The 19,635-nt window shown below is 37.8% G+C and overlaps 2 protein-coding genes across 2 annotated transcripts; both read left to right on the top strand.

Moving 5' to 3' along the window:
- The first annotated feature begins 1,065 nt into the window (after nt 1-1,065).
- si:dkey-30e9.6 (uncharacterized protein LOC564083 homolog) lies at nt 1,066-5,140 on the top strand. The gene is made up of 5 exons (XM_026935107.3): nt 1,066-1,126; nt 1,610-2,068; nt 2,964-3,048; nt 3,307-3,443; nt 3,999-5,140. The coding sequence occupies exons 1-5, from the start codon at nt 1,109-1,111 to the stop codon at nt 4,077-4,079; spliced, it is 780 nt and encodes a 259-aa protein (XP_026790908.3). The 5' UTR covers nt 1,066-1,108; the 3' UTR covers nt 4,080-5,140.
- A 126-nt stretch (nt 5,141-5,266) lies between these two features.
- arl4aa (ADP-ribosylation factor-like 4aa) lies at nt 5,267-7,866 on the top strand. Its single transcript, XM_026934618.3, has 2 exons — nt 5,267-5,403; nt 6,400-7,866. The coding sequence occupies exon 2, from the start codon at nt 6,475-6,477 to the stop codon at nt 7,078-7,080; it is 606 nt and encodes a 201-aa protein (XP_026790419.1). The 5' UTR covers nt 5,267-5,403; nt 6,400-6,474; the 3' UTR covers nt 7,081-7,866.
- Nucleotides 7,867-19,635: the final 11,769 nt, after the last annotated feature.

Here is a 19,635-nt window from a genome sequence, read left to right as displayed (position 1 = left end):
GTTTCATAAATGTTTTTGATGGAAAAAGGAATAAATATTTAACTTCCCCAAATTCCCAACAATTTTATAGCTAGAGATAGATTCTAGCACTCAGTATGAGACATTCGAGGTCATTTTTCATTAATAATCACTGGCTTCCACATCACTCACTAACATTCTCCACCTGTTTCACAACCTTCAAGAAACAGAATGTTTAAATGGCCAGTTTAATGTGTCTAACTTCCTTTTCTCTCCCTTGTGTCTCTTTAGTTGGACATCAAAACCTCTCACTACTGTGTAGTTAGGTTGTTTCTGAACGCTAGTGGTTCTCTTTTCGGCCTTTTGGTAGTGCTAGTACCATCTTTGAAAGTGACCTGGAGCAGTGACTCTTTCTGTCCTAACAAGCGGCAAAAGGATTATGAGGGTTTATAGTGTACCTCATGTCACTGAAGGGGCTCAGAGGTGTGTGATGTTTGTCCACCTGAGGCCACATTCTCAGGACAGGTTCACGCTGCACTACTTGTAATCACCTCGTCCTGATTATCCAAACAAACTGATTACCCCAACAACTGTGACTGTTTTCCCAAGGCCTTTCCTCCCCCACCTGGCTATTAACCCAATAAAAGCCAGGTGTGACCTTTGACCTATTGACAGAACGGCCTGTAAAGACACTAGTTGTGTTTTGGTTTTGCCCAACTCTTTATCTGCAGGTCTATATATTCAATATAGTATATTATCATCAGTAAATACCGAATAAAGATAAATGCAATGTAATTATTGTATAAGTGTTCTTTTTTTAGTGTAAAGAGAACACACACACACACACACATCTTGTGCTTCCCTCTGCTGGTTTAATTTTGTTCTACATTGTGCTTTTTCCATGTGAATTTGAGTGAATGGTGCATAGTAATGAAACGTTTTAAATGTCAATTTCCTGAGACTGCACTATTTTTATTGCATAATGAAATAGTTTCTTGTTTCTTCACTGTCTTCCATCATGACTTGTTTTCTGCACAAGGCTTCTAAACTAAAGCCTCCTAGCAACCTCTCTTTATTGTTCCAATGCTTAAAACTTGCACTCCAACACAGCAACCCGCTCTCCCTGCTGTGTCACACACATGGCTGACGAATGACTGAACTGGGAATGGTAGGATAAACGTTTTTGATTATTTTTAATATGCAAATTCAGTTTGGATAAAATGCAGTTATTGCACAGAAACATGTTTTTTGTTGCATTAACACGTCTGTCTGACGAGAACGAAAGTGTACTGTAAATATTATAACCACCTTTTAAAGCATTAGTATTACTGCAGTCTTTAAAGATATAAAACATCTTTAGTCACAGATCTGTACTGCATTGTATTTTATTTTTTATTAATGCATTAATGTGGGCTCATTAGTTACTATATTGCTAAGAACTTGTTCATTCTTGTATATACACTTTATATACAGTATACAACACAGTATGCCATAATACAACATCCTTTATGACAATTACTCTACAGAAACATTAAAAACCACACACAGACAGGTGACATTAAAGGGGAAATATGTTTGCTTTATGCTGTGTTTTGGGGTCATTTAAAATGGTGATAATTGTGATATCTAGTGATAACATATTTGATCTCAGGACAGGGTACATGCAGTGAAATCTACAGATATAATGGATTCAGAAACGTCGTTCACCTTCAGTAGAAAGCTCCTGTTCACTGCCAGTCAAAATTTAATCAAAAGCCGTAGTAGAAATCACACACTCATACTACCAACTGCAGCTGTCAGGCACACAGACTTGTGGGAAATAAAGCCACCTGACTTTAGCCCAAAACTGTACCGCACTCTAAGCTTGCCTCGGATCAAGAAAAAAACACTCGACCCAGCTATATTAAAAGAAGGATTAGAAGAATTATCTCAAAGCCTTCATATAATACCTACTGTCATGCGATCCAAACAAGAACAGAAGAGGAATATACCAGTGTTCATCACATCATACAAACCACCTGGACTACTGGAATTACAGCTACAGTTTGTGAAGTTGGGACAGTTTCCGTGTGGTCCCTACAAAAACCCGAAGCCTCATGATTTCAGACCTGTAAGTTTACACTGAGCATATCACTGTACATCTTGTATACTGTAGATCACTCACTGACCACTAACACCTGTACCCCTGCACATTCAGTTATCCAATCAACCAATCATGTGGCAGCAGATTCAATTTCATGCAGATACGTGCAGGTATTTTTTCTTGCATTGCACTGCTGCCACATGATTGGCTGATTGGATAATTACAAGAATGAGCAGGGGTAAACGTTTCCCCATTAAAGTGGCCTGTGTGTATATATACAATAGAAATATATTTATTGTATATCAAGTAATTATAGACTTTATGTTGGAAGTCTTTTAATAACATAATTCACTTTTTATAATATGATCCGGTGGCTTAGTGGTTAGCACATTTTGCCTATTACCTCTGGGGTTGGGGGTTTGACTCCTGCCTCTGCCCTGTGTGCCCAGAGTTTGCATGTTCTCCCCATGCTTCAGGGATTTTCTCTGGGTAGTCTGGTTTCCTCCCCCAGTCCAAAGGCATGCACTGTAGGCTGATTTGGCATGTCTAAATTGTCCGTAGTTTGGGGACGTGTGCGATTGTGACCTGTGACGGATTGGCACCCCATCCAAGGTGTCCCCCACCTTGTGTCCGGAGTCTCCTGGGATAGGCTCCAGGCTCCCTGTGACCCTGTGTAGGATAAGTGGTACAGAGAATGGATGGATAATTTGATCTGACTATTACTGTGTATTTTCTCGATGTAAAAAGTGCTGGTACTAAACATTAATCTAGAATGTTTTCATGTATGAAATGTACATATGTCATAACAGCAAGGACTATGACAAATTGTAATATGATAATATACGGGTAAGTATACAGTATTTGTGGTGTAGCACTAGATGGCAGTGTTTAAGAGGCCTTTGCTGTTTGTGTGCTACTGCAGTGTGATGAAAACTTGCCAGACATGGTGACTTCCATAGCAAAGGATCCTGGAAATTTGAACCTTAAGACTCCGTTCTTGGGAGCAAGTGAGCTTAATTTATTCCTATGTATTAATCTTTATTATTGTCATTAATACAGCACTGTTGGCAATGCTATACTCACCCCAATATTTGTAAAATGGCAGTCCTGTTCTTTTTTTATTTTCTGAGTAAAGATTAGACTGGTTAGAAATGGTTCCAACCTAAGATGCATCTAGTAAAACATGTAGGCAAAGATTGTGGTATGAGAATATAATAAGCATGTGTTTTATTTACAAATTTGTAATATTAAAAAAAAAATCTCAGGGATCCAGCCTGAGGCAAATCCTCCAAAAGGAGAGCCAGCCAGGAACATGATCACCTTCAAACCAGCAGAACCCAAATGGGATGCAGGACTCATACTACCGAAGTCCCCATGGCCACCCATGTCAGCTACTTACACAGTGAGTGGAAATGTGTAGCATGTTTGAGTGTTCACTGTTCATCAGCTAAATTTCAGTAAAATTGTTCATTTGAAGCTCACACAGTTATCAGTTAGAATGGAAGCATGAATGACTACATCTGGCCATACAGGGCAATCTGAACAATGGTTTGGATAAAATGGTTCCATTTACATCATAACTTATCATCTGCAATGTGCTTCTTTTGCTTTAAGCTAAATCTATGAAGCTAAGAGGTATTGGGAGTTAACCACCAATTGGCATCATGCAAACTTGCTAAAGTTTTCATATTCTTAAACTGTATTGAGAGAAATAGTGTCTTTTGTCCCTATACTTTACATGTATAGTGCAGTGCCAGACTTCTTAAATCCAGAATCACTCAATTTTGTTTTAATAATCTATCTATTTTACATATAGAATGTTTCTATTATTTTTTTTTTCTATTACTTAAATCCATTGTATGCCATCCATGTAGTGCCAGAGAAAAAACAAAATTCACTCGCTTTAGAATAATGTAAGAATGGTTATGAAATGTGAGTTTTTTTCTACCTTTTCCAGAGGCATCGGTGCAGGAGAGGGGTGTACAGTGCGTTTATGGACCGTGTGGAAGAGAAACTCACCAGATCTTGGATGAAATAAAATGTTCTAACAGTCAAATAGTACTTTGAGTGAAGGCAGAATAAACTGGTTTTCATCAAGTATTCCTGATGTGTTAACTAAACTGTGATTCACTGGTCTTACAGGATTTGTCAGGAAGTCCTTTCTACCAAATACATTTAAGGTGATGTTAGTATTTGTTTATGATTATGGATACAGTTATGCTCAACATTTAGATTTTACTTTTCAGCAAATACCCATCACCAATAAAACTCATGCCTGTATAGCATGCCTGTATGTTTTCTCTGTGCCTGCCTGGGTTTCCTCAGAGTTCTGATTTTTCCTCTCGCATCCCAAAAATATGCCAGTAAGTGAAATAGTAAATTTGTGTGTGCATTCCCACCTTACACGAAGTGTTCCTGGGATAGGCTCTAGACCCAACACCACCCAGACCAGGATAAAGCAGTTACTAAAGATGAATAAATAAATTTAAAAAACCACCCAAAAATATTGTAATATGTATTTATCTATATCTATTTATATCTTCATCCTTTCTATCTAGCTATCTACTGTATATGCTGAAAAGTATGTCCATGACCATCACACCCATATGTGCTTGCTGAACATCCCATTTCAGATTTAGTCCCCCTTTGTGGTTATAAAATAATAAAGAAGAGCATTCTGGGAATGCTTTTTACTAGATTTTGGAGCGTGATTGTGGGGATTTGCATTCAGCCCCATGAGCACGAGCGAGGTCAGGCACTGATGTCGGGTGAGGAGGCCTGGGGTGCAGGCAGCGTTCCAGTTCATCCCAAACCGTGTCTTCATGGAGCTCGCTTTGTGCAAAAAAAAAAAATACAGTGCATGGTGTCATTTTAAAGTGTTGGCATAAAAACATATTTTTGGCTTTGGTGTATAAATGAATAAATAAATGAATGTGTTAATAGCTCTCTGCGAAGGGTGTTTTTTTTTTTTTTTTTTAATTTTTTTACACAAATGAAAAATATAAAACATTGCTTTCACGCATCCTTTATTTCCACACTAATGCTTTAGATTTGAATCATTTTCATTCTTAATCACACAATGAGCTGCTCATCTGAAAGCCTCCACACTGCAGCTCTCTATGCAAAAGCGGCCTGAACTTGCACCTGCACATTGCGTCATGGTTTATGAAGCGCGTGCTTCTCAGCGACCAATCATTTCAAAGGTAAACAAATGAGGAGCTCGGTGCTAACTGCCCCAGCTCAGTGTGTACGTGAGCGCGCGCGCGTGTGTGTGAAGTGTCGCTGCGCAGTGGAGTTTGTCCGAGCGGCTGTGATGAAATAAAAGGAAAAAAAAAAGTTTGGTAAACAGTAAAGTCCGAGTGGTAAGTAGAAAAATATTGACCCCTGACTTTCTGAATTTGCTCAGTTTACTGTAGTATAAAGCTAAAAGTAGTGGGTGTAGTGGAAGGCTACATACATGAGGCTAGCTGGTCTTTCTGTGCTGTGTTATGAGTCAGGAAGATAACATTTTAATAAGAGATAAATGAATAAATCGGTGCTTTTTGCAAATATCACTTTTGCTCTCGCTTTAAAAGTGACCTGTAACATTTTGTAAACATTGCCAGCTATTTTATTTTATTCATTTATGTCACTTTGTATTATTTAAAAAAAAAAAAAAACATGGACTATCTTATGACAAGTATGACACTACACACTTGTTTTATAATCCATATATAAACTATTCCAGTATTAGAAACTTTGGGTTTTAAATATATATATGTATATGTATATAATATAGTGTGTGTGTGTATATAATGTATGTTTATTTACAATGGCCACCCTTATTTATTTTACTTCAACTTTCCACCAACAGTATGCAACCAGTTACACTGATAAACTGTGGATCTGAAACATTTTGTATATTAGCACTTTTCCATGTTTTATTAAAACTGTATTTAGATCCAGCTTGAGATCAGAAAGTAACCTTGGTATAAAATACTGAGAAAATGGAAAGTGCAACTGGCAGATCAAACTTCTCCAAGTCCTCCAAGACCTCTTCAGAATGACTCCTATAACTACAGTGAAATTAATAACTATAATAACGACTGTATGAGTAGCAGTTGATATCGACCATTTCTTTAAAAAACCAGACCTCATGGCCCTCACTTTGAGAACCACAGAGTTATATATTAGATGACATCATTGTTAGATTACTGGTTAGTTAGCTAGTTAACTAGCCAAGCTGGGGTTTGAGGATCCTCAGTCAACTCAGAAATCTGTTATATTACTAATATTAACCTTATGTTATCTGACCATTTGATCAGTTATTTATTAAAATCACTGGTGTATTTTTGTTTCTGTTCCTTCTTTTTCCTAAGAACCTTTGGGAGTAAAACCAGAAGTTCAGTTATGGATCTTTACTTTTGCCTTCTCTTAATCTGACTCCACACCACATGAAAATGGGAAACAGGATATCTGATCAATCCAGTATATTTTCTAATCTTCCTTTCTGGAAGTCTCTGCACATTACTATTTTGGGTCTGGACTCTGCAGGCAAAACCACTGTCCTGTACAGACTGCAGTTTAATGAGTTTGTGAACACGGTGCCTACTAAAGGATTTAATGCAGAGAAGGTCAAGGTGGCCCTCGGCCGCTCTGGGACGGTGACCTTTCACTTTTGGGATGTTGGTGGCCAGGAGAAGCTGCGTCCGCTCTGGAAGTCCTACACTCGCTGCACTGATGGCGTCGTGTTTGTGGTCGACTCGGTGGATGCTGAGCGGATGGACGAGGCCAGAACTGAACTTCACAAGCTTGCACACTCGATGGAGAGTCAAGGTGTTCCCATGCTTATTATAGCAAATAAGCAGGACCTGAGGAACTCTATGACCCTGGCAGAAATTGAGAAGATGCTGGCGCTGAGTGAACTCGGTGCCTCTACGCCATGGCACTTGCAGCCTTCGTGTGCTATAATCGGCGATGGTTTATTAGAAGGACTTGAAAGACTGTATGACATGATCCTCAAACAGAGGAAGAAGTTAAAGCAGCAGAAAAAGAAGTGATGGGAAATGTTCAGAACGAGAAAGCAATAGAAATTGGTTTAAACAGTGATCATGTGGAATGGCCCTCATTTGACCATGGTATTTATCAGCTGACTGAGTTTCATCAGTTTCATAGTCTAATGTTTTTTTTTTTTGTTTTTTTTCTAATCTTTTTTTTTTTTTAGTTAAAGCCCATGGCTTTAAAGAGATCTTTATTAGACCGTGAGTGGAGAATGGAAGAGACAGTTTTAAAATACTGTGCAGGCTGAACGTTTATTACTTGAAGTGTGTTGAAGGAACATGGATGAAGGAAGTATGAGTGTTGGGTGTGTGCTAGTCGTGAGAAGTGTACGTGTCATTTTTCAGGTTAATGTAGGACCGAGAACATGGGCATCAATTACTTCTAGGATTAACCATCAGCGATTCAGATTTTAATTTACTGTATTTTTATCTTTGAAAGTGGGTCTATAACACTGAACCCCGTTTATTTTCATGTGTGGTTGGGGTTTTCTTTTTTTCTTTTGGAGAAGAAACTTTTTGTCTTTCTCTAACTTTTTTGTATTGTTTACAAGCACTTTAGATGCCATACTTACTTTATGTAAATGTCTGAATATTTAGTGACTATTTTATTAAGCTAAATAAATATTCCTATTGTAAAAACGTCATTATTTTATGCCTGCGCTTTTTTTAAAATTTTTTTGTACTTTTTGTTCATAGCCCTCTAATACTACTGCAGTTTTGAACTGTCACTTCACACAGTAATGTTGACCGCTGCTCTATAGATGCTAATCAAGAATCCTTATTTCAGTTCTACTTTTGTTGGTTTTGTTTTCAGTTCATCACTGCTAACACTTGCAGCCAACTTCTTTCGAGAAGAACAGCCATACGATGTTAACAGAATCTAGCCTGATATTTTAATTTCATTTTCATTTAACTTGTTAATCTCGCAAAACATATGGTGGGCAATAGCTAATTTACAATGGTGTTGACCTATAAAGACAAAAATACAACCTTTAAACATTATATAATGCAGGTTTAGTAACACAAGGTTCTTAATAAAATTTTTAATATAAAAGCAAGTATAGTAAAAGGATTAATGAATTGAAGAACCTTATTGCACTACTATTATTCAATATGTACTGATCTTCTAAAGTAACTGAGTGATGAGCCATTCTGAAGAAGGAAGAATTGCATTATAAATACTAAATGGGAGTCTCTTTTTTTTTTTTTTTTTTTTTTTTTTCCACTCCCCATTACTAATAAACACTAGGTTTAAAGTTTCGGTTTAGCCTTGGACCACCCTAACAACGTACTATTCACAACTTTTGAACAATCTCTGGCAGAGGGCCAAAGGACACTGACTTTCCAGCATTGTGCCAGCCTGTCTATGAATCAGTCTTCACTTTTGTGCTTTAGCACAGGGCATGAGCGTAACTTCTGAACCAGAGGCTTATCTCAATTTCCAGTCAGCTATATCATCAGATCTCACTGCAGGTGAAACTGTCAGAGCCCTGATTTTAGCCCAGTGTCTCTCAAACCTTTAATGACCATTTCACATATTTCTTTTTTGGATAAATCAAAGTTAAGTTAAAACAGATAAAAGTTGAACTGATTTACAAACCAAAAATATTGTTCATGCCGCTTTAATCCGTTGAGGTTTGGGTATTGAAAGAAATTGACAATTTGTTCCGCATTTCATTTCTCACACTGCTGTTTGAAGGAAATGCTGTGTGTATGATGGATTTTGTGGTAATACATCGTGGGAACATTAGTATAGCAGGTGGAAGTTCTGTGCCGTAACCTAAACAAACAATCTGGGCAAGTCAAACTAGTCTGAGCTGGACTTTGTAACATGCCACTTTGCTTTAAATAAAGTTCATTTATAGTGCTATAGATAAGAATCTTAAAGCTTGACTAAAGAGATAAGGCTTAACAGCATGAAAAATATAGTTACTCAAGAATAAATGTGTCAATCTTTCATAAATAGCTTCCAAGAGTCATATTTTCTTTCGTCATCTATGTCAAGGCCAAATTACTTTTTACCATTTGTAAACCCTTATTAATAAAAGACCAAAATGCATTTGTTAAACAAGATTTTTTTTTTGTTGAAATTAAGTTTATTATATAAATAACCAAAGTATATCAACCTACTTGCTTGCTACTTCAGATTTATACTTCTCTATTTCCTCATCAAAACATACATAAAGGTAGAAATCCAAAGTCATTGTTTATAAAGTTTGTTTGACAGTAATAGTGTCAGAGAAAACACCAAACATGTCAGTCCAATGAGAAACAGACAGCTTTTTTTTTTTTTTTTTTTGGTCGTCCTGTTCAGGCAGGATAGATGAGAATTTTTACCCTTGCATTATCTTCTTTACAAGAGGGAGGAGGTGGTATGTGACAGGAACTGTGTCATGAGTTGATTTTCAGGTTTCTTGGGGAAAACTGCAAAACCCATATATAACCCATAGGTACTAAAGAATTTCCTGTGTAGTGAGCACAACTAAATTGTTTGGAAACAAAAATAAATAAAAGGTTCTCTGCACTTACAAAGCATAGATTAAGTAAGGAATAAAACATGATGGGGCATAATATAGGAAAATAATGACAAAGTTGGTGGTTTTCCAATAACAACACGTTTTCTTACACTAGTGATTTGCCAATTGATTAAAATTTTCATTAATTAATGAACACCACATAATATCTTTTATTCAACTGTAGTTGTTTAACTTTAACTTGTTTCATTACATTCGTTTCCACAACAGACATTTTTTGTCTGGAAATAATAAATTAAAAAAAAAAAAAACTGTTACAAAGCACTGACACTGGAGACTCCTTCCAAAAACGCTAAATGTCTCCTCACAGAAAACTTCATATCAAATGATTACATACATTAGACGTTTTTAAAATAGGGAAATGTGGAACATCCTTCATACAAGTCCCTGTATAATTTGTTACTATAGAGATAACGTGCTATGCTGTTATAGAAAATTAATCAACATCATCTGATCGATCATAATCAAGCATTCAACAGTGCTGTGGATAAATGTTTATGGACAACACAGCCCTTGAAGTTGTTTCTCTTCAGATAAAATCAAAATGAACTCCTTTCATTAAGGTCCAGCAAGGCAGACCTGGGTGTTGAGCACTTTAACAGTGAAGCTCTAATGGACTAAGCTGTAATCTTGGTGATAGCACTGACTTTATAACTTGCGTACGATTAGCAAATGGGCGAGGCTCCAAAAGGGGCGCAATAAACACTGAATTAATCATTGCCTAGAAGTCTTATTGGAGATAACCAAAGGCAAAGTGCAGCGATCATAACATTTGGTGCTTCACATCCTCGTCACTCTGTGTCCTTACTTGGTTTAAATTATTTAAAACAAGTGGTTACAATAAATGACAAAATGTGCATGGTGTGTGTGGGGTAAATGAATAGGTGGGAGCTTACAGAGAACAGCCAACATCCTGTATAATCAGCCAGCTGCTATATGGACAGATGGCAAGCGGAGAGCAGTCAGCTGTTTAATGCTAACAAACTAATTTTCTTCTTCCTCTCTCACATTTGAAATTTGAGCTCATTAGAGAGCAAATAACTAGTGTCCATGACAAAATAAATGATGTGCAGGCTTACTGTGAAAATAATAAAAATCTTTATATTAATAAAAACCTTCCAAGTAAACCAAGAACCACTGTACAAGTATCTGGCAGAATACTAACTAAACTAAAAAAATTATGGGAGAAATAAAAGTAAAGTGCAAAACTAATTCAGAGTAATGTTTGTTTTTGAAACAAGTACATAAAGTACCTTTTTTTTGAATAGGTTATGAAACTGGCCATTTTAGTTACCGTTTCTAAACTTATGTACAAAGATTCATTTTTTCATATATATAATATATATTATTTATATTTTTGGCCATTAGGGACTTTAGGCTTGCAGAGGAAAATTTATCTGGTTCACTCTTGTGGTCCTAATTTTATTTATTTTTGTTTATGGTTTTGTCTAGACTGAGTTGAGTCATGAGTTAGTCAAAGTTTCACTCCAATCCAAAGCCCTTGAGTTGCCATCTCTGTGTAGCTGCGCTCAGGTCTGGAGTGGGTACAAACCCCTGCAGCTCATATTGCAACATGTTTATCCACCTGACAGAGAGTCCGTAAAGAACACTGTTGCAATCTAGATGTGAGAAAAGCATGAACAATGAGTGTCTATTACAAAATAGGAAACAGTAATGATGAAACTGACAGCAAGCTGGCTTTAATTAGAAAATCGAGTGACTAAGGAATTGAATGCGACACTAAGATTTCTAACCCGGGGTGAATAGGATGTAATAAAGTCATAGGCAGTTGGTGTAGAGTTTTAGATTTGTCAGTGTTGAGCCTCAGGATGTTCTAATGGAGACCTTTTTATCAGAACAGGACAGGGCATTGTGTGTGAGGAATTTTTGTTTTACTTTTCCAGTGAGCCAGGTGTTTCCTTGTGCACATGCCAGACTTGTCTCGGTGTATTGTGTGTCCTCGGCACCTCAGCAGATGGATAATCACGAGCAGGAATCTTGCCTAGCTGGGTAGAAGTCTTCCTGCTAGTCTCGGTATAAAATTTCCTCTTACCAGATCTAATTTATAGAAGAGTTGTGCTGAATCAGCAGTGTGAGAGAACACAATGATCTAATACTTAAGAGACAAACAGTACGTAATGGATAATTGGACAGGAATGTTGCTCTGCTGGTGTGAAACAGTGTACCTCTGTCTGTCTTTGTCCATTTAGAATAAAGCAGACCTTAGTTCTTCAGTTTCATCCAACTACCATTAACTGTAATTCAGTAACCCTCCATGGCTTATCCTTAGATTTTGGTCTACACATTTGCATTACTTAAGCCTCCAAACTGCCATGTAAGGATTCATAATGTATATAAAGCTTGTCTACTCTGTATATTAGTGCTAATACTAATATACTGTATCATTTGTTTTTGTCAGATTGACAGCCTAGCGTGAAGATTACAAATGTGTAAGGTCACTGTGGTTGGCTTTGCAGCTGTCTGCTGACAAAATTCTTTTAATCCAAGAGCTCAGGGAATCTGTTTGACATCAAGAGCCAGATTTCACACCAATTAAATTTTACTGACCATTGGAGATCTCCTGAAACTTTTTCTAGTCTAAAGAAGTGTGAAAAACGCTTGAGGCAGAGTTTCAATAGCTGCCAGAAAGTTTTAAAAAAAGCCTTTTCCTCACAGAAATGATATCACATTACTCATTTTCACATTTACTTGTTGGACATTCATGTCTAAATTCATTCATCTGCTGTTTTAGCACAAAAGCAGCTTATTAAAGGAAAAATCCACACTGAATGACATGCATATTAATCTTTATGATTAACATGTGATCTTCAGTGGCATCCAAGATTAACTTTGTAGTGAAATTGTAGTGAGTTGACGTTTTCATTATTTTTAATGTCTCTTCTCAACAGGTTGGTCTATTTTCACTTTGGTTAATGGTTTCCTACATTACCCACAATGCTGCTTGACTAATTGCTGATAGTGACACCAGTAGAAATTAGTAGCCCTTGCTTCATCTCTACGTAAAGAGAGCACTGCAGCAGCGCTTTAGTCTGTCCAGCTCTGTCCTGTCATCTGTACACTCTTCTCAAACAGGTCAGCTTCCAAAGCTTCTAGTTTCATGCTAATGCTGCTATCAGTATGTTTTTTTCATCCTGTAGATTGCTAACTAGCCGAGCCAAGTCTTTGCTGTAACTTTACACAGATGATTCATATAGCTGCACTGCATTCTGGAACGTTTGCTGTGTCCACTACTTCTACGCTGCATCTCTCATTAATATGACATTGAACATCGCTGGAAAATGGTGAGAGAAGCAGCTCTTGCTCTTTTGTTTTTAGGAGCTAACAGCGAAACCTGTGTTTTTTTTTTTTTTCTCTCATATTAAATACATTGTAGCTATGCTAGCAGTGTCTCCCTGTGATGTGAGAGCAGCACAAGACTGCTAATAATAACACATCACCAGCCAAGAAATTAATATTAATAACTGCAGTGAAACAAACAAGAAATCTATGTAGTTACAAGAATAATGTCCATCCAGACCAGCCAACAGATCAACCTTTGTAGCTTAATCTGTATGAAAAAATGTTTTTCCCATTTACTCTCATACTGTACCTCAGGAAAAAAAACACTTAACTATGTCACCCAGATGTAATTAGACATGCACACAGATGCTGTTTGGGTTGCATTAAAGGTAAAGTGGTTTGGCTGTGTCATGTCCTGAACTAGTCCCATATTTCTGTTTGTGCTGCACAAGTTCAATGTTCAGACTGCACCCTCCTTCACTTTTCCTTTTTACGAAGAGAGGATGCAGGTGTGTGCTGCTTCCTCTCACTAATAATGTCCAACATTATGGAAAAGTGCAATTCAGCATGGTTATTGAGAGTTGTCAACAGTATTCATTTGTATGCCTTCTGATCTGAAATAAAAAAAATAGCTGAATAGACTGTGACTGTGGAGATGAATTTAGGCTACTAGATTTTTTTTTTTTTTTTAGATCAATCATTTACCCAATCATTTTTTTCACATCACTAAATATAATGTGCATATTTTGCAGAACTACTTGACAGAACACCTGCCATCTAAAAGAGCATGTTACTGGAAGTCTTGTGCTTAGCATATGACTCAGACCGGTATTAAATTTTCTACAGACCTACCTTTTCTTGGAAATGCTTGTTAATTTACCCCCGGTCATGTAGATAGGAGGTCTGGATCTGCCTGAATTCAGTACAGGGTTTTCTGTTTACATTTTCACTCTGTTGATTTATAAGGGACTGCTTTGGAGATATAGGCACTAAAGGTTTCATTAAGCAGTAAACAAAAATTATAAGTCAGACTTTTCATTAGCAATGCAATTACTATTTAGTCATTTTAAAAGTTTCCGAGGATTTTAGGGAGTAAAATGAGTTACGTCAAATCCCTTAACTTTCAGTTAAAGATGTTACACAAACCCCCCATCCCCTATATAAGTTGCATTTTCCCCGGTAGTCCATCATGTTTGAGTTTATCTGTTTAAAAGCCAGTAAAAAGTTCAATATAAACACAGGTATGACTCAGTCCAAAACCAGAGTTCCCTCAGTCTGACTCAGTAGTGGGTGGTTCGGTCTGATGTCTCTGGTCATTTTTAGGGTTTAAGAGACATGTAAGAGGAAACAGTGTGTCCATTTGTGTTAATAATGTTGATTAACAGCAACAGTAAAACCTAAAGTACATAATTTTCCAGAATATAATTAACAAAACTGAGAACTGAATAACTAATTAATCCAAGATTAATACTACTTTTTCCCTGTAAAACTGCTTTGTGACAATGTCCATAGTTAAAAGTGCTCTATAAATAAAACTGAATTGGATTGAAGTAGGTACATACCTGTACTTTTAGGTATGCAGCTACTGATTGCATACTGTCTGTTTTAAAGCAGCTTTTTTTTTTTTTTTTTTATGAAAAATGTCCACCAGAGGGCCACTGCTGACCAGATATACAGTAATTTGAATGGTGGCTCATTCTGAGCAAAGCCATGACACTGACAGGTACAGCAGTGTTGCTCTGGTTTTAAACACCTCAGTGTCACTGTTATGTTGAGAAACAGTTGCCAGACATGAATACCAAGCCACCAGCACTGCTGTGGTCAGAGACTGCCACTAATGAAGTTAATTAGCATCTAACTGTACACCTACAAAGTGGATTAACATAGTATATGTTCTGATACGTTGTAAGTGTAGACTGAGATGGTGCAACGGGTAGTGTTGCTTCCTCCTCACCGCTCCAGGGTCCCCCAGTACAATCCTGAGCTCAGGTTACTGTCTGTGTGGAGCTAAGCGACCATGTTCTCCCCATGTTCACCTAGGCTTCCTCGGAGTTCTCTAATTTTCTTCCAAAAATATGCTGGTAAGTAGATTCACTGCTTTATTGCCCATATAGTGTTCTATGATGGATTGGCGTCCCATTAAGTGTGTATTCGTGCCTCATACCCAGTGTTCCTTAGGTAGGCTCCGGATCCACCGTGACCCTGACCAGGATGAAGTGTTTACTGAAGATGAAAGGTGAAAGAATGATATTAATTACATTAATGCTCTAGCTTTATTCAGCTAGAATGGTTTGCTAATACACCAACGCATTAACCTATTCCACTTACATAAATCATATATATTACATATTGTAAAATTTAACTGGTCTAGGTATCTGTAGTAAAATGTTGACATTTGAGTTGACAGTGAACATACTGTATGCCCTTTTAGAAAATAAAATACCATTGTACACACAGCATTATAGTTAAAACGATGAACTTAAATTTCTTCCAGTAGATGGGGCCATTGTATCTTGTTAGAAAATATTAGCGACAATTCACTAACATGCATTGAAGGGCACAGCAGGAGTTTTTGAAAACTTTTTATACCATCCACATACATTACTTTTCAACACTGGTTCTCCGGTGCTTAAAAAGAGCGACTATATAAACATGTAGGCTACTCTCAATGACGAAAATATGGGTATAAATCTGGTTATTGATGTCATCATAAAGAATCTAGATAACGGAAGTACTAATGCACTATTAATTTTGATTGATATCAGTTCAATGCACATAAGTGTGTGCCATTAAATCAAGATATAATAAGGCTGTTTGATGCGGTTGATAAACTACATTATAGTTTTGGTACTTCTGTGAACATTAAACAGCTCCTGTGTGAAACACATGGGTTAAGAGTACTATGCTGAGATAATACTATATATCTAATACACTTAACGAAAGGTAATGAAAAGGTATACGATGCATGATTATATAAAATGTTATGGTATAACAAATGTACAAATTTCCCCCCTTGTAGTGATAATCAGACTCCATCACACTCTCCTTCCTGTCTCTCTCTCTCTCTCTCTCTCTAACACCTTTGCTCTCTCTAGTGCTGCACAAACAACACATGAACGAGAGCGTTGGAGTGGCGGGCGGCCTGCTTGATATGCACGCTCACAGCCGCGCGCTAGGACGCCGCTCTCTGCCAAGCGCGTGATTAATTAACATCCAGCTCGTAACCCCTGAATTAGCGCCGGAGCACACGGGCTAATGAGCTCACTGTGATCCTGCAGGTTACAATGACTCCTCCGCCACATCCATCAGACCCAACTCTGAACGACAGAGATGGACGTGACACTGGAAGAACGACTAGGCCTACAGTATGAGAAACGACATGTGTGTGTTCAGCAGGGAGAGACAGACAGATAGAGAGTCAGAGGGAGTGAGCAGATCCTTACAGCACTGTCTACAAGAGGTGCTTGAATTCTGTTTACAAAAGTATTCTGAGCATTGACTTGGTTAAAGCGCCACTCACACTGTCCCCCTCGCACCTGGAGGTTAAGCAGAAAAAAAAGCAGCTCACTTTTGCACACTGGCTCATATCCGAGGTTTTTTTTTTTTTTTTTTTTTTTAAATTCTTGACTGAGTAAATGTCTCCCACAGTTTAACTTTAGAATGCCACTGGACGTAGCGCATAGCATACAGCACCATTTTTGAGACCCAAATGTCCAATGTTGCTATATCTAGAAACTTTGCTCACAGATGAGGTTATTTTGTAGATAACTTTCGTGACTTTATTTTGAAAAAAGAACCCACTTTTTGAAGAGACATTGAGTATTCTCCTGACTATGGCTCACCAGCACCCATAACACCTGCTAGATTATGAGTCCTGAGATAAGCTTACCAAACCACAAAGAGTGCACCTGAAACATACACATCCCCATTACCAGTAATCACTGATGACTACTGCACAATCACTGATCACTGTTTGGGATTTAGACGCCACCCCTGTCCTGGTTTTTCGTTGGTTTGTTACAGGTTGTGTTCACCTGTTTGCAGTTAACCCTTAATTAGCAGGTCTATTAAAACCTTGTTTGATGCTTCCTACCTGCTCTTTGACCTTCGCTATGGAGTATGATTATTGTACTCGCCCTAATAAACACATGCTGAGCATACATACTTGCATTCTGCCCTTCAACAAATGTTGCATTCTTTTTCCTAATCAGAAAAATCAGTTATGAAGCTTTTTTGCTTTAGAAACTTTCAGTAAGTTTTGCTTTAATTAAACTTACTTGTGTGTTTTTGATTATCCAGTTGTTGCAAAGTAAGCACGCAGGTTCTGTAGCTAAAGGTTTCCTGTTACCACATTATCCTCTGCTGTATTGGACCCTGATCGGTTCAGAGAGTTGAGCCTGTTTCATCAGTAATGGAACTAATTCTAATTTTTACATTTCAATTTAACTTATAAATTGAAAAAAATCCATCCAAAATGAGTTAATACTTCACAAAAATGACTTGTTTGGGTTTAGAAGCAGTTTAGCTTATGTACTGATAAATTTCATATATATATAATATAGTACACAGATAGTTTAATGTAGATTCATTTGAAGACCAAAACTACTTTGAAGATAATAAAATAGTTTAAATATTTTAAAATATTGAGGATCTTGCAGTGCCGGCTCAATGTATAGCGAGCGGTATAAAGTGAGCAGGTAGGGTCAGTGTGATTTAGTGTGGTCTCTCGCTGGGCACAGGTCTGTCACTGCTCTGGCACCAGGCAGACCACAGAGCCATGATAAAGACGTTGGCACACAGACTGAGGCTCAGGTGCAGTCACAACACTTACCGCAGCGCCCACAACAATCTGATCACCTCTCTGCTAAGTGATGGCACAGAGAGAGAGAGAGAGAGAGGGAGAGAGAGGGGCCAGGTTGGTACACACTATAGGTTTGCTTTGCATTTAAACACCATAATCCGAATGCAAAACTATTCCTTCTGTACATCAAATGCTTGTTTATGCTGATGGACAGATGCTGTACCCACATTATACCTAAATAAGTGAATAATATTAAAACCACAGCACTGTCAATTTTTCAATTCTGATTGGTCAGGAGATGTTGATTAATTGTCTAGAACAGCAGCTCTGGTAATAGTGGCCACTACAAGACAAATCACAGGTTTATATTGATATGCTTGTTCTAATATGTTGTTGTTTCTATAGTAACAGCTTACACATTGCTCCACATAAACAGATTTTCTGTGAGATGTTTATTTAACATTTTTGGAAGGACTTTTCAGTGTCTCCAGTAACAGTCAGAGGTAAAGATGTAACTCTGCAGGTTGCAGTTTCTCTGTAACATGACCTTTTTGTCTTGTTAACTTCTAGAGAGAGAGGAAAAAAGAGACTGGTAAGGGAATGACTGCTTCTCTCTTATAACGTCACTATAAATGAGTAAAGCATACAACTTGCCATTCTTTAATAAATAAAAAGTTGTAATCCTTGGCAAGTTGCTGTGGTATAAGAGGAATACAATGCTTCTGGACAAGCTGGTATTGGAAAATAATCAACTTCGGGGTGGTAACAGTAATTGCACCCAGTCTTGGGTTACTTTCCTGTAAATGCACAACCCCAAGTGTTGTATTCCTCTCATACCACAGCAGTTTGCCAACTCCATAACCATTTTTATTTATTAAAGAATGACGCATTGTGTTTTATTCCTTATTTAACACATTATACTGTATATTATAAATGAAGATGAACTAAACAGTGTGGACTATGACATACAAATGTCTGAATGCATAAATACAGTAATTATCTTGGTAGTATTAGTAAATATTTTAAATGTTGGCAACAACTGATAAAAGTAAAACAGACTGTAATTAACTGTTTAACCCCACTTTTAACAGCTGAGACTTCACCTGACTGGCTTAATGCCAAACCACTGTATTAAGTAAGTGTGTGTGTGTGAGTGTGTGTGTGTGTGTGGGCTCTTTGTGCATCTAAGCATGTGAACAAGTCCATAACCACCCCCTGGGATGCCATTAATCTGTCCCAGGTCTGACGGCCATTTTTGTTCGTGTTTGCTTGGTGTTAGGGAGGGTGATTGTGTGTGTGTGTGTGTGTGTGTATGCGCGCTTGTGTGCGGGGGTGGTTGAGCTTGCTTCTTTAAACGCACAATGCCGTATTTATAAGCCTGTATTTATAAACACATTTGCATAGATCAAGATGAAAAAGTTGTTTGAATTGGGGGGCCATTTGCATTTGGCGAAACATATGGCGTAGCCGCGGAAGCCACGGGCCATGCCTTCATTAAGCCAGCTCCGTTTCATCAGCGCCGCGCGCATCCCACTGTGCTCTCCTGCTGAGCTGCCTTCTGTCCCCAAAGGTTCCTCTGACAGGGGACAATATGTCCCCAAGGTGAAACGCACCCTGCTCTCAATGATTATTTAATCTGACTCACGCATCGCTTCTAAAAGGGATGGGACAGAGAGGGACAAAGTGGCTATTTTTTGTGCTTATAATTAGCAAGGCTTGGGCTACAGGTAAGGGATCACGTGCTGTCTGGTAAGAGCGTGACTGCAGAGCAGTATGCAGTAGAGGAAATGTGTGTGGGCATGCTTGCGCTGTGCTGCAAATAATTCTCTTCTACTGCTTTACAGACATAGGTGAATAGATATGAGAGAATATTACCTATTGTCTTGCAGTTGTGGGTTAATCACTCACTTGTGACTTTTT

Source organism: Pangasianodon hypophthalmus, chromosome 14, assembly GCF_027358585.1.
Source record: "Pangasianodon hypophthalmus isolate fPanHyp1 chromosome 14, fPanHyp1.pri, whole genome shotgun sequence".
NCBI lineage: Eukaryota > Metazoa > Chordata > Actinopteri > Siluriformes > Pangasiidae > Pangasianodon > Pangasianodon hypophthalmus.
This window is presented reverse-complemented; position numbering and strand designations above follow the sequence as displayed.

What these genes read in the sequence shown, in the direction of transcription:
- arl4aa (XM_026934618.3), top strand. Translation starts at nt 6,475, where the DNA reads ATGAAAATGGGAAACAGGATATCTGATCAATCCAGTATATTTTCTAAT.
- si:dkey-30e9.6 (XM_026935107.3), top strand. An exon ending in AGCCTCATGATTTCAGACCT is followed by an intron (nt 2,069 to 2,963) that starts GTAAGTTTACAC and finishes GTGCTACTGCAG; the next exon opens with TGTGATGAAAACTTGCCAGA. An exon ending in CCATGTCAGCTACTTACACA is followed by an intron (nt 3,444 to 3,998) that starts GTGAGTGGAAAT and finishes TACCTTTTCCAG; the next exon opens with AGGCATCGGTGCAGGAGAGG.